The sequence below is a fragment of the Rhipicephalus microplus genome, chromosome X (genome assembly GCF_043290135.1).
Source record: "Rhipicephalus microplus isolate Deutch F79 chromosome X, USDA_Rmic, whole genome shotgun sequence".
Classification (NCBI taxonomy): Eukaryota; Metazoa; Arthropoda; class Arachnida; order Ixodida; family Ixodidae; genus Rhipicephalus; species Rhipicephalus microplus.
Window position 1 is genome coordinate 371,378,093 of NC_134710.1, and position 15,630 is coordinate 371,393,722.

The 15,630-nt window shown below is 45.4% G+C and overlaps 1 protein-coding gene across 1 annotated transcript in view; it reads right to left on the reverse strand.

Moving 5' to 3' along the window:
- Window positions 1–11,594, reverse strand: part of LOC119161084 (uncharacterized) — a 31,153-nt gene extending 19,559 nt beyond the window's left edge. Inside the window, exon 1 of the mRNA XM_037413414.2 lies at window positions 11,192–11,594. Coding sequence (XP_037269311.1) covers window positions 11,192–11,476 — 285 coding nt within the window. The 5' untranslated portion in view covers window positions 11,477–11,594. The remainder of the gene's footprint in view (window positions 1–11,191) is intronic.
- Window positions 11,595–15,630: the final 4,036 nt, after the last annotated feature.

Consider the following 15,630-nt stretch of genomic DNA (forward strand, 5'->3'; position numbering starts at 1 on the left):
TGTTTATTAATATATATTGTGGTATTTGTTTCATTTTCTAGGGGCGACGTATGGTGGAATTTCACACAAAGGCAGACCACGAGGGCCTTCCACGGGAGCATATGTACAACAGCCACCACAATGTGCACCACTTCGCTGATAGCGCCTGCGCGAAACGCACCGAAACACGGCTCTTGTGGACGGCTGTTCCAACGATGGTCTTTGTAAGACTCCGCCCACAACTTGTCGTGCTTATAGCTTTTCGTTGGCCAATTCTTTAGTCACACTGGAGGCACACAGGAAGACACCGACTTAACTTGCACACCTGCACCTCATTTTTAGCCATGCTCTCTGCTCTGCTAGGCACTGCGCCGTGTCGCCCTGTGACAGACATAGGTTGGGTGCCTTTCTTTCTTCAAAAATCACCACCACCACCGCCACCACCATTGTCTCTCTCCAGCTACGCCTCCGTTATTAGAATGAAGTCAGTTTGAAAGCTCTGCCCGAAAAGCGAGCCGCATGGCGATCGCGAGATCTAGTGGCGCTGCAGTCCGATTTCGCTCCCGTGGCCCGGGGCGCGCGTGTTGTGATCAGCGGCGGCGATGGCAAGCGGTTGCCGCGGATCTCCGCTGTATTCACACGTCACTTTTCGGAGTGTTCTTGATACGGCGTAGTTTCTTGTACGAAACTACGCACTTGTCTTTTATGAAGCCTACCGAGGAGGAGCACATTTATCTACATCGAGGTACGCCGACTTGCTCTGCCCCGGGCTCGAACAACGACGACCAAAATAACGACTCCGCTGCGCACAACTTCTTGGTTTATTTATTTATTATTTTTTGTAAACATGATTACACAGTAGCGGTAGCCAAGATAAAAGCTGCCTTAAGCAGCTTTAGAAGATCAAATAGGTATATCCTCTGGTCTCTTTCGCCCTGCGGGGAGGGGCTAGCAGACAGATGATCGCGAGGAAATTTCCTCTCTAGCCATGCGCGTTATCTGATAGTTCGTGTTTTTATGCAAATGAAAATTTCTATTATTATTAACATTATTATAAATATCAATATTATAAAAAGCGGCAGCAATTGGTGGATATGGCAGAAGTGACGCCGTTGAGTATTATGTGCATATTGTGTGAAACAATTACACAACCATTACAAACATAGCCATACCAAATCTTGGACGACGCCACAGGTTCCCTTTCAAGAGTAAACCGTGAAAGTTTAACGGGCCCTGGGCGAATAGTCTTCTCAATGGGTCTTTTTTAGGTCCCGAACAGCGTCTCTAGTGGAGATTGCCACAATCGAAACTGTGGGTCGAAAGGCTCTGAAGTTGTCGGTAGAAAATCTCAGGGGCCGGGTATTTTTCATAATAATTTGTGAATGGCGCCACCCAGTGACCCCAAAAATTATGGCGCGCATGACATCACCACCGCTGCGCATGGGCAGACTAGTCTCCCGAAAAAGGCCCATAACTAGCCTAGCTTAGGTCTCGGTGTATGCATCAACTATGCCATGTCAAAACGAACGACTGTGCTTGCAACACTAGGCTTTTCACACTATCGTATAATGTCTATTGAAAGTATAATCGTTAAGTGCCAACTACGCCAATCCACGAAAGGCCTTCTGCACGTCCGTAAGGCAACACGCGAACATTAGTTTGAAGGCGCTGTAATGGGCGGGGCTTAAACACGCACTCGTTGTGCATTTCAAGTAATTGGACTTCTGGTGCAGATCTAGGCGTCTACCCCTTAAAATTGCGCGCGTTAAAGAGATTCTACTGCATGAACGAAAGTCCTCGCTTTTTAGGTTATACACAATATCAATGAGAACATCTACTACATCGGGAGCTTTCTGAAAACGTGTAAATGTGAGCAAGAAGGGGAAGTTGCTGTAACAACTCGCACTCTGCTCTCGATTGATAGGCGTCGCGAAAACTTGCCTAGTGAACAGCGTATAGCATAGTTACTTTTTTTCCAGAACGTCTCTTTTGTAACTAGTAGAAAATATGAGTGCTCTTTTTCTATAGCATTTTTGTATTCAGTAAGGCAACCTTATTGAGGCTTTTACAGACGTTTTGGGCAGTTTTTTGTCTATGCAAGACGACTCTGGTTGAAATGATAGCACTCGTCATAATTATGCTGAAAATTCCTTTATCTTGTATATCCTCCCGTACTTCGAGGGGAAACGCTATGCGGACAGCTCAAATATAGGGAGAACATTGATCCTTAGCCAGCTTGCAAAGAGCAACGGATCCGGCCTAATCTACAGAAGTGACCTTGTGCGTATTCACACCAGCAGTGTGAAAATGCCACGCGAGAATGTAAAATCGAAGCATGAACAATAGCTATGTTTGATAGTAGTACAACAAGAAAGTCACCATCAGCAACAGCGCAGCTAACAGCCGTGGTACGCCGCCGTAGCAGACATTGCGCCGAGAGTAGAGCAAAATCGGACTGCAGCGCCGCTAGTTTTCGCGACCGCCGTTTCGCCCATCCTCCGCCGCTGGCGGATATACGGAGCTATGAAACTGGGGATATTCTAGTAACGTTTGGTTACGCGGTGCAGTCCCCGCCAAAATCCCCCGCGTCGAGAGACGGGGGTGTGGAGACACAAAACGGAAACTAAGAAAATACTGCCATGGAGGTGCGCAAGATGTCTATTCTAGCGCCGCGGAAGCCCCGGATGGGGCATTATTATCTCCCCCAAAGGTTTCCTCTTCCGTGGTCGTTTGAAGCAAAGACAGACAAATTTTCACTCAGCCGTAGATCTCCCGACGCCACCTCGACGACAGGTCTGCCGATGCGTTTTGCTGGTGTTTTTGGTCAATCATCATGTTACACTATGTTGACTTGCTGTCTTTTGAAACGTCGTTGTCGACTTAGTGTGACAGGTCGGCCAACCATTTGCGTCTGCCTCGTTCTTCATCGGGGTTGTGTCAGTGTCGCTCTGGTGTAAACGCGCGTATATAAAATGTCAAATGCAGGGGGGTGGTAGAGTCGTTCGTTACATGCGTTGTTTTACTCATCCCTCTTTCTTTTGTTAACCTGCCACGACAAGGGGAAGCAAAGGACACCGTCACTCATCGGACATCACAGTTCAGTGCTCTGAACAGTCATGAACAGTTTGCGAAGAATCTCAACCAGCGGGTTTCTGAAGACGGCGACCCCAGTAGCGTCAGTGTAAGTAATGTCTACACAGTACAGCGCAAAAGTGAACAGCAGGGAGCTAATTGCTGGCACCTGGCCTTTCTGTGTCCGGAAGACAGACTGCTCGAAGGGCAAGCGCTAAGGCTGATTTAGCCTACCTAACGTGTTCATTGTGGCACTTCGTTCTAGAGGGGGGGGGAGTAAGAAACTTCCCCGAGACTTGTGGTCACATAAGGACTACGTTCGCAAGTTACAGTGAAAAAGGACCTCACTCGCTGAGCACAGCGTATTGAAAGACCACATATTCCTCATCAACTTATTTTTTGGCAAGTTGTTGCGTACGTAGTGCCAATGACTGAGGCGCAAAAAACATTTCGCGAGACAGGAAGAGCAGAAAAGAAGAAGCAACAGTGCCAACTACCAACTGTTTATTTACAGCCTAAGAAACGCACTGGAAAGAAAAGAAGACCATTCCACGCATGCGTGCACAGCCAACAAGCGTTTTACAGCGTCATGCTTACGGCAATAAGTTATCAAAAAACTGAGTTTCTGTGGAATACAACATATTAGATGTATCACAGATATATTCGGGCCCTTTCTTTTTGATAATAAAAGCTTTCAAGAGCTCACAAGCTGTTTGTTACTCTTACCAAGATTGAATGATTGATATGTGGGTTTTAACATCTAAAAACCACCATATGATTATGAGAGGCGCCGTAGTGGAAAGCTCCGGAAATTTCGAACAACTGGGGCTCCTTAACGTGCACCCAAATCTCAGCACATGCACCTACAGCATTTTCGCGTCCGTCGAAAATGCAGCCGCCGCCGCCGGGATTTGATCTGGCGACATGCGGGCCAGCAGCCGAGTACCTTAGCCACTAGACCACCGCGGCGGAGCCTCTTACCAAGAAGCAGAGTTTGCTCAATTCATGCCATACATCCGCAGCATTTACAATGGACTGGAAGATGCACATGATCATGGTCATCATCAGCCTGGCTACGTTCCTGCAGGACAAAGACTTCTCCCATGTTCCGCCAGTTGCCTCGGTAGTGTGCTTAATGGTGCCAATTTACACCCGCAAACTTCTTAATCTCATCAGCCCACCTAACCTTCTGTCTCCCTCTAACCCGCCTGCCTTCCTTGAGAATCCCTTTTTAATCACTTTTGCATAAACTATTGCCATGCTCCCTCACGCTGTCATTCATGCAACGTCCCGACTGACCGATATAAAACTTGCCACTGCTTAGGGGTGTCCCATATACTGCCCCTTGTGCGCAGCGCCTAAAAAGTTGTGGGCTGCTTCTGGCAGCCAGTTTGCTCATCGGATGTGTGCCATGGTTTGAGCAAATGGCTGTTCTTGGTAGGCGTAACAAACAGTGGTTACATTCTGCGGGTCGACGTAGCCAATGTGAGCTTTTTCTTTACGCTCTCCGTTAGAATTACCCACGTGTGTTCTCGTCATTTCTGGGTAAAAATGAAGCGTCAATCACCTGTGGCACATACCAGTGGCAATACCCGCCCACAGGTGCATGCCAGTGTTTGGCGAAAAGAGTTTGACGATGTGCATATCGGGGTTGTGACATTCGTGTGATGACCAGCCAATCGTATTCATCAAGCCATCTTACCCTCCTATAGCAATTTTGGTAGAGTACCACCACGTAGGTGGGCAGATATATAGATAGATGGCAAAAGTACGCATAAAGTTTCAGCGCAGAAAGAAATGTTTAGCAATTAAAGCAAGGCGCCAATGAAGGCCTCCTCACCTGCTCCTGGTACTTTCTGCGCAATTTTGCAAGCCAATGACCACCGGTTTTGATTTTGATGATCTGAAAGGCGAATCGCTGTAAATTTCTGGACAGTTTGGCGATGCTTTTTTGGGTGACAGCGTGGGTGATTGAATCTCATATCATGTATAATGTCACATTGAGAAAAATTGCTTTCCCGTGTGTCACATATTCAGATGCCGTCACACGTAAGTTCACATGCATTTTTGGGCTTATATGATATTGATAAGGTCTGGCGCATTAAATTTAGGCATAAATAATTCTCGTGAATTGCGCGATTTCGGCATAATGCTTGTTTGAGTTAGACATTTTTTGTGAAGCGTTAGTTCGCTTTTTAAACAGTCTTAGTTTAGATTTCTCAGAAAAACTTGTTGATTAACGCTTATCATTGCGAAATTACGGCAGAGGTAACATCTGTTACTTTTTTTTTCAGTGGCGGTGACGAATGACCTTTTATTGGAGGTGACGGAGGGCGGTAACACGTTCCTTTTTTTGTGTAATGAGTAACGTATATAGTAATTTTTTGGTATTGCGCACAACACTGCATGGATCTTTTCGGCGTTATGGCGGCTTCGAAGGTAAGGTCAGCATGCACGTAAGCCAATAGTCCCCGAAAGAAATAAATGGTTAGGAGTTCATTGAAGTGTAAACGGTCATGAAAACTACGGCAACTATGCCGGGAGCGAAATGAAATGTTGTTTGTACAACACAAATTTGGGAATTGTGCAAGCTCCCCTTCCGCCTCCTCCAAAAAAAAAATAGTTCATGCTCAAGCTGCGTCAATGCGCGGCGTCGTGTTGCTGGCGAGGTATTTTTCGATGGTGTAGCGGTGTGTTTTGGATGTGGTTTTCTTACGTGGTTGCGATTGCTGTCTCTTGTGGTGCACTGAATCTCGTTTGCGCTGTCATAAACGTGATCCACGTCTAGAATGAAGTGCTACGCTATTGAAATGCTACGCGCCGACTTGAATATCGCTTCATACGCGAGTGTAAACAAGGCTGCCATCACTCCGCGTGATTTCACCTGAGTGTCGTTGACAAGTATAAGGTCACCGCTTCTTTTACTTTCACGTTCTTCACCAACAGCACCCTCGTCATTGATGAGCTCGCACTATACAGCGTTGAGAGTGTTACCCTGTCCGCTATAAAATTACACGCGTGATGGCTTGGCCATAGAAATGTGGTGAACTCGGTGGGCAATCAACATTAGCTGTAGAAAGTACACCTGCTCAAAAACTTTTGTTTTCAGAGATGCCCAAATAAGAATTGTTTATCGGAAACTATCAAGGCTTTTATGAGCGTATGAGCGTACGTAATGCCAATAGAATGGTCACGAATACGAGTCACGTGTATTTGTCGTGAATTATACAGTTATTTTTTAAATTACCTTCTGCGAAATAATTCGAAGCACAAGTTGTCAAATCCGTATGTACGCCTCTGATTTCACGGTAATTCCGCCTTTATTATAATAAATCAGTTTCTTTTATAAAGAAGACGCCACAGTTAGCCCCATCATGGGTAACAGTTCGTTCCTGTGCAGTTAACGTGCGAAAAGAGGGCCTAATCAATTTCTCTTTTGAAGGAGTAACTCTTACATCCCGACATTTGGCCCCTCAAAGGTACTGATTAATGATGATTGATTTGTGGGGTTTACCATCCTAAAACCAAGATATGATTATGAGAGACACCTTAGTGGAGGGCTCCGGAAATTTTGACCACCTGGGGTTCTTTAACTAGCACCCAATTCTGAGCCTCAAAGGTACTGAGTAATAACAGTTCGTCCCCTGATAGTTACTCCCTAAAGGATGAGTCATTGATCCTTTGGGGAGTAATTGTTGTAGCAATGCAGTTACACTCTAAAAAGACGATGCAAAGACACTTTTGTGGCTCGGAGCGCAATTAACTTTTCTTGTATTCTGAATAAATACATACAAGAATATTGATGCAGAATGGACATTATCCACTTTAGAAATTCTGTATTACAAATTTTCAATCATGTAAATTACCTCGAAGTATAGACAAGGCCTTTTTTTGCAGAGGCCGGGCGAAGGAACGGATTTCAGTGGAAAGTGGGTGTCGGTGTTAAGGCGGCGTTTCGCCACCAGAGTAGACATGTCACCGCGTGGTCTCTCGCGTCATGAAAATATTATATTATTACTATTATTATTTCATTTTACCCTCAGGGCTTTACAAAAGCATTGTAGAGGGGAGGAGCAAAAGCAAACATACACGTATAAAGTCAGCCAACGCACAAGTACAAATATTTCAATAGTAATAAAACAAAAAAATCGAAATAGGCAAAAGTAAAACAAACGAAAGCCGGCAAAAGCATAAGGGGCGAAAAGTGAAACATACAACTAATGAGCCAGCTAATGCACAAAAGGTATAAAAAATTTAATATTAGTAACACGAGAAAAAATACGGCGTGAAATACAAGTCAGGAAAACAATGAGGTACTATCGCGTGCGCCACTGGTAATGTACTTTACGTGCAATATGTCAAGACATGACGGAATGCGTCGGGCTTAGCAATACTGGTGGTTGATGCTGACAGAAGATTCCAGTCGCGACATGATTTGAAACGATAGACTTAGAAAATGTGACGGTGCTACTTCAAGAAATATGCACTTTGTGGGATTGATCTATGCGGGATGATATGATAGATGCAGGCTGTGACAAGTGTGATTTTAGACCGCGATTATGATAGATTTTTTTTGCGCATCACAAGAGGAGGAAGATTGATTGATTGATATGTGGGGTTTAACGTCCCAAAATCACTATATGATTATGAGAGACGCCGTAGTGGAGGGCTCCGGAAATTTATACCACCTGGGGTTCTTTAACGTGCACCCAAATCTGAGCACACGGGCCTACAACATTTCCGCCTCCATCGGAAATGCAGCCGCCGCAGCCAGGATTCGAACCCGCGCCCTGCGGGTCAGCAGCCGAGTACCTTAGCCACTAGACCACCGCGGCGGGGCAGGAGGAAGATTAAGCCTGTTCTTCACCGTAGTTATCCTAGACGTTCAAATATAGCTGCAAACAGTGAAACGTGACGAACGGTTTTGGACTGCCTCCAATTTGTTACCTAGTTTTACGTGGCCGAGATCGCATACACATGTGGCGTACTCCAGTAAAAGATATATGTAGGTGATGTGCAGCTGTTTCTTTGAAAAAGTCGGCGCTACAGGAAAGTTTCGTTTTAAATCGCCGAGCATGCGATTAGACTTGGATGTGACGGCAAGTTAGCAATGTGAACACCAAGATACTTATAAGACCGTTCATATTCAAGTGGGGTTGCGTTCAGGCTGCAGGAATAGTAATCGATAGATGCTATCGATTACTATTAATCTTACTGTTTACTTGTAAACTCATGTCCCGGAGTCTAGGACGCAAGCTGGCCTCGTTCAGATCCGCCACCTATTGCAAGTGCATACCCACATGCGAATAGTTCACCTACGCGATCATCAGAAATCGCGAGGCCCTTCAAATAAAGCAACGAAGCAACCAGCGATCTCGAAACGTTCGACGGTTGTAAAAACTGGAACAGACGGAGAGAGACAGCGTGACAAGAGTACACGCTAATACACAGCTTGCCGGCAGAACACCATCCGCGTGAACACAGACTTCACGGACAACGCATGTACCGGGAAGCAACAAGCTTTCATGTGGATAAACAACTCAACACCTAGGCATAGAGAGATATTTACGGACCAAGCGGAGCGAAAAGCTTCCCCATATCCAAGTTACCCGTATGCATTCTGTGAGAAGAGAAATGCTCTCGCCTGACGCTTGGCTACTACGTAATGGCGCGCTCAAGCAATGTAGCCGGTGACGTAAAGCAGATCCTATCTGTTTGTGTGGTTTTGCGTCGCTACGCTTCAATGCGCACCTACGCCAGTACACTGGCACTGCGTGAAATGCGGCCACGTGCTCACGTGTTCACCCTAACAGTGCACACCGCTGTACGTTGGGCGTAGTGGGAAATGCAGACAGACTGTATCCACCTTGCTTTCTGTTTTGCATTTATTTCTAAGCGGTTCTAACTTGGATGGTTGATAAAAAGACAGATTCATAAATGTTGCAAATAGGTGCTGTATTGTATTTGCAACATTTATGAACCTTTTTGTTTATTGATTGATACGTGAGGTTTAACGTCCCAAAACTACCACATAATTATAAGCGACGCCATTGTGGAGGGCTCCAGAAATTCAGAAATTTCAACCACCTGGGGTTTTTTAACGTGCACTCGAATCTGAGCACACAGGTGCACAGCATTTTCACCTCCATCTTAAATGCAGCTGCCGCAGCCGGTATTCGATTTAGCGACCTGTGGGTCAGCAGATGACTACCTTAGCCACTAGACCACCGTGGCGGGGCAGCGCCTCTTTGTTGCCACCACTATCAGAATGCGGTGAAAAGAGTGCGTCGATAAGTTCGTGTTATATTTCCTCGCCCTTGTATATGTGAAAGCCGGCGACAAGTATGAACGCTAATCAGCTCACTTGAAAACATGAATGCGAGAGCTTCCTAATACGCGCGGCTGTTCAATGCCAGCTGCTCGTAGTCTGCTCGCGTAGCGCCTTTACGCGGCAGCGTAGGCGCAGAGCGCGCGCTAGATGGCGTGAAGAGCGTTCGCCCAGGCACTGAAAATATATATATATACAGGAGGTGCTGTCTTAGCTCGTAGCAGAAAAAAATGATAAAAATTAAATATAGCCAGATATAAATATATTTGTTTCCGTGAAAATAGCGTAATATTTCCAAGAAATTTGTATATGTATTGCGTAGATGGTTCTCGTACTAATAAAAAAATGCTACCTCAAGATGGCAGAAAATATATGGGACGTATAGGGCTTACCCAATGTTTGTAAAGGTGATTTGCATATTCAGCGCTCATTTTAATATCCCAACTAAGACAATTGTAAAAACTATGGAGCCTTCATAAGGCCCATACATATTCTAGCTAGTAAGGTTAAGCTCGGCAAGTCCGGACATTCAGTGCTAACTAAGAATGCCTGGCTAGTACGTACTACATAATAAACTAATGCTGTACCTTGGTCTCTACAATGCCATTTACTAGGGGCTAAGCCATTTATGCTTGATAGTGTAATTAAGCTAATTTTTCAAGTACATTATGGTACCACAATTGTGTATATTCGGTGCTGCTCCGTAATGACAGACCGATGTTTTATGGGTACCGATCAATAAACTTGCTCGCGGAACTTTGTGAGGAAGTGTGGCAGCTTGGGCTAGTTGGTATGGCATGACGATTGTTATAGCGCGAGAACAAAACGAAGACACAGACAAGAAGCGCTCGTGTCCTTCGTGTCCTTGTCTCTGTGTCGTCATTTTGTTCTCGGGCTATAACAATCCTTATGTGAGGAAGGCTGATTGATTTGTGCAGCCCCATCTGGACGTTTGCCTGAATTGGCCTAACAGAAATTAGTAAAACCACAACTCAGGAAAGTCTCGACAACCCAGGAGTGGTTATGTTCCCACCAACACCACCTTGACGAAACCCGTGGCGCTGGCCCGATTGATGTTGCGCTTTTTTATCTTTCGGACAAATCGCTCGGCTCTTCCACTGTGACTGCACAAGTAGCACCTAGCACCTTCTTTGGCGCCAAGGTGCGCACGCAGTTCAAGCGAACGAACAAGGAGGCTCGCAGGTAATGTTTCATAGCCCAACTTAACGTTCGCGTGAGCCGGCGGTGAAAAAAAAAAGTAGGCGACGCCAGGTTCGTACCATTGTGTTGAAACTACAACCAATCACCTTGACGCATGCGCATATGAGCACGTTTTACGTTCTTCGACGTAGACGATGTAGGTAATGTCTAGGTAACGTCGCCGATGCAAAATCCAGCTTGTCGCATCACGCGCCCGCTGCCCGCTGGAACGCCCTGGTCGTGCCTCGCATCGCTGAACTGTGTGTTTGCGTGCGTCGAAGTTATGCGAGTGCGCCGTGCGTTCTCTCCAGCTCCAAAAGCAGCCGTCAATTGGCATTGTGGTGTTGTTCGCCACCACGCGCTCCCGTGGTCTCAAAACTTTTGACTGCCACAGCACTTCGTAAAGCGAACTATAGGTCACACTGAAATACAAATCCTACCACCAATCGCTGCTACCTTCTTCAAACTCTTTAGATATTAGGCACTAAGCTTTACGAAAGAAGCCTAATCACAACTAACATATGAAATTGAATATCAGCCACTTTGCCGTTCAGAGCGGTGCAAATAAATGTAGTTTCTGAAAAAAACAAGAAACAAGACACTTCTACTGACCTCAAATCTGCGGACTTCCTTGGTGGGTAAGTGAAGGTTGATGCTGTTCGCCTTGTTGAATGGCTGCCTATCCAAGGGACAAAGACCGGCACCATTTTGGGAGCTGGCTGCGTGGCAAACAGGACAAAGGACGTGCGAACATGGCAGCTTCTTCCGCCACGTCGGAATCATGCCACAGACAGAGCACATGCATGAACTTGGCACCGTCGAAGCCAACCGAGTCGGTCTCCAGTTTGCGCCGGGAAAGTCTTGGTAGTAAAAGCGATTTATGCGCTTTTCTTCCATTTCCGAAACGGCGTCGTCTTCTCGCACGAACCAGGTACTTTAATATACCCAAACTAGATTTGGTGCAGCTTCCAATGTATACATAGACTGGTAGCGAAGTTTCATAGAAGCCAATGCGTTCAAAAAATGGCAGCTCACCAGCTGCTCATGTGGCTTAGCGCCATCTCTGTGCGGAGGGAACACTTCCGGTGCAAGAAAAATGAAGCGGATGTGATGCAAAAGCTCAAAAACAAGCGACGTCATTTTTTTGTGCACTTGCACAAAATTTCATCTCAAACTACTTGTCATGGGCCCCTGATCGATAAGGACTTGTGCTAAGGCGATCACCGGCGAGTCATCCACGAGTGCACTTCAAGTCAACACCAGCTAATCTAATACGAACTCATGTACAAATAATGATATTTAACTGTACTACCGTTCACTTTGCCTCGAATTTAGAGGGAAACTTATTGTACGAACTTTTATTCACTGTTCGTGGCTTCTTCCGCCGATAGATTAAGGCAACCAACAGCGTAGCAACGTATACATGTGATATCTGCAGCGTGGCTTATTTGTTTCACACATCGCAGGTTCTTCAGCAGGCACAATGTTTGTGATCTTCTGTTTTAACAGGAAGAAATGATGCCTAGTCACGCAAAAATGATGATGTTTTAGTTTTATTTTATCGCCACAATATTTCAAATTCATTACACTGCACGAAATGGTAATAAGAACACAAAATTCTGCGCAACTCCCTGCGTTGTGTTTCTTTTTTTGCAATATGCTGAATTGTCATTCTGTATGCGCATGAAGACATTCGATTGGTACCATGATAGATAACTTGACAATTTGTTCACCGATAACGCGAATAGTAAGCACTGCGCGCTCAAGAAAGAGACCGCGCTGTAGACATTCTGATGGATGGAAGTCCAGTGAACAGTGTATTCCGAACCATTCTTGTTGGTTGATATGTGGGGTTTAATGCCCTAAAACCACCATATGATTATGAAAGACGCTGTAATGGAGGACTCCAGAAATTTTGAATTTATGGGGTTCTTTAACGTGAACCCAAATCTGACGAACCATTATTATTGTTTGTTATCTAGAAGACATGGGTCTGCATCCTTGTACAGCACATATTTTCCGCAGCTTCCGGCGAAAGCACTCGGCGTTAAATGTAACTCGCATCATTAGGCTATCTATTCAACACTGCATGAAGACGTTCATTAAGGATAAAACGCATTTAACAATTTCGCACACAACAGAGAACGCGAGCAAGAGCAGAACACTAAAACACGTGAGGGGTGTGTTTCCAGAGATAAGTTTTACGAGCGGGCCTTGTCATGTACACCCATGTAGGGCGAATGCTGCACTAAGAAATAGCGTGGACAGAGGGCGCTAGCAATAACATTCTTCGAAAAAATAAAAACCCTCATAAATTCTCTGTTCATTAGACCTACATAATGCAGTTGGAGAAATGAAATCTCATTTGTAAGACTTATTGCTTGCTTTGACACTAAATCAAATTTGGTTTTTTCACTATTAGTATTTGTTGCCTCCTCACATAGTCACGCTTCAATCGCGGTTCCCATTACTCGCCATGCTCATGTCGCTGACAATAGCTTCTGAATCACATTTCGCCCAAGCCTTCGCGACCTATTTCAAGAGACCTTGCAGCTTCTACGAGCCTTCGTCAGTTAATATCGAGTGGCCGGATACTACCACAAATATCTCTTATTTCCTCAAGGCAGCGACACATGCCGCTATAGGTTTGCTAAAATCGTGACGTAGCATTCCACCTTTCTCGCTCGTCGAACACCTATATTGACCATGAACATGCGTACAGGTATACCTGATATTACGTATACAGTAAAATTCACCTGTGTCTGACAATATCGCCATGGTCAAATCATAACGGTTGGGAAACTTGGAATGAAAAAAGTCATAGCTTTGTCCCAAAGGCGAAACAAATAACGCAATAGCAACAATTTGAAAGGTCATGCGCAGAACGGAAAGCAGATCGAAACGTGCCTCGTGTTTCTCGCGCACAAATTACACACGAAACGTACTCACAGGTACGGATGCACGCGAATAAGCATCTCATTTCTTTCTTCGCTGAGTCTGAAAAGAGCGCGCTTTTCGCCAACGGAGACTGCAATGATTGCAGTGATCTTTGTGCGCCCGGTAACTACAGCATAATCGTTCCACGTAAAGCCCGAGGCCAGCCAAGGCGTACGATCCTCGCCTCCTCACAACCGCGAGATAAGGGCGCGCGAGGAGCGTAGTTCCCCTTCTCTAAGCCGAGCAAACTACGCGTAGGAGATCAGAGCGGACGCCGCTGCGTGATGTGGCAACGTGCGCTCATTGCGCCATCTTTCTGGTAATGCCAAAAGCACAGCCGCGGTAAGTGATAGATATAAATGGCTTGCCATTTTAATAGTAAAGAACGTTCTCTGGGGTGCCTCAGTGGTTAACGCCTCCCTTTAACAACCAGAAGTCCCACGTTGAATTCCACGCGCCGAAGTGTTTTTTTTTCTGGATTTTTTTTTATTTTTTGCGTTTTCACATATATAGATACGTATACATATACGGTGCATGACATCGACGCCAATGCTGGCGGCAGAATCCGGCCGAGAGCGTCCATATAATTGCTATAGCATAGAAATGGTGGTTGGAAACTCAACACCCACTGTATGACTGAAGCCCGCATAAGTGAGAAGTGCCAAATTGAGAAAACCGAAAACGGAAGCCAATTTTTTTCTAATACTTATACTTAAATGTATGTTAACGGATACTAAAAATTTACTTTACGGTTTATCTGACACGTGGCTAAATGGTTGACTGCCTCATTTTTTGGTCGAGCGCCTTAAATCCGGGGCGTTTAGAGTCTGTCCAATGAACTATCTGCTATCAAGGTTTTTGCATGGCTTGTATTTATTTCAGCGCATTGCCTCGTCAACGAGGCATAGCTCACTATAGCGTGATGCTTGCGTATTTCCGTACTTTATTTATTTGCATATGTGCTGTTTACTGGCGTCACATTTCAGACATAGAGTAGGATACTATATAAGGAGTGGCCACTCGAGCTTTTTCGCCCAGCAAGAAAGGGTCTGACCAACCGCTCAATGGCGTACCCATGCTCACTTCTACTCTTTTTTTTTTCAATACTTGTAATAGCCACCAGAAAAACAACAAAACATAAGATTGGCATCAAATTTCTGCAAAGAAGAAAATTTCTTGTTTTATGCATATTTCTATATCTGCTCTACATTGTGTCCCATGAAAGATGTTCATTGCTTTACCACAAAAATTCGTAAAGTCCGGCTAGAAAGTGTTGTTGTCTCTCTGCATTTATTTTGCGCGAAGGGTTCAAATTCATGTGGTTTAGATGCACTGTACATTTATTCACTTTGTGCAAGCAAAAAAAATGAGTGAGTAGCCTAGTGGTAAAGACACTCGCTTTCGGAGCATAAGGGTACGGGTTGAAATCCCTGCATCGGAAAAAAATATTTTTGTTATTTCATGTGTTGAAGAGAGAGAGAGAGAATAAAACGTTTATTTGCGACCGAGGAAGGAGTGTCGGTGAGTGGTCTCCTTAGTCCGGGATCCCATTGGCACGGGCCGCTGTCCTCGCTCGTCTCACGAGGGCCTCTCGGGTTTTCGGATCCGAGCTGGACAGAGCTGCCTCCCATCCTACAGTGTTGTGCTGTGCTCTGGGTTGTAGAGGTGGATTGTGTGGGCATTCCCATTTCATGTGGAACAGGGTGGCTCTTTTAGTGACGCATTACCTGCAGTGTGGTGCGTATGTGTCGGGATATATCTTGACAGTATGTATAGATTGGGGTAAGACAAGGTCTACAGGTGACGCCACGCTATACCTGAGATTCTTTACTGAGCTTTGGCCCCGGAAGCAGAAGTTTCCGTCTTTCGAGTCTTTGATGTTCTAGAATATTTTTGTATGTTAGGAACAGGTCCATACGCATAGCCGAGGGTAGGTGTGATATGCCGGGGTCGGATGCCCGGAAGAGTAATTCTCGGACCGAGGCATGGGCGAGCTCATTGCCTCTAACTCCGCAGTGGCCGGGTATCCATATCAGCTGTTTCTATTCGCCCTCTGAGCGTGACAACGAGAGTTGTATAAGAAGTCGATGCGCGATAGGGCCAATGTAGCCTTT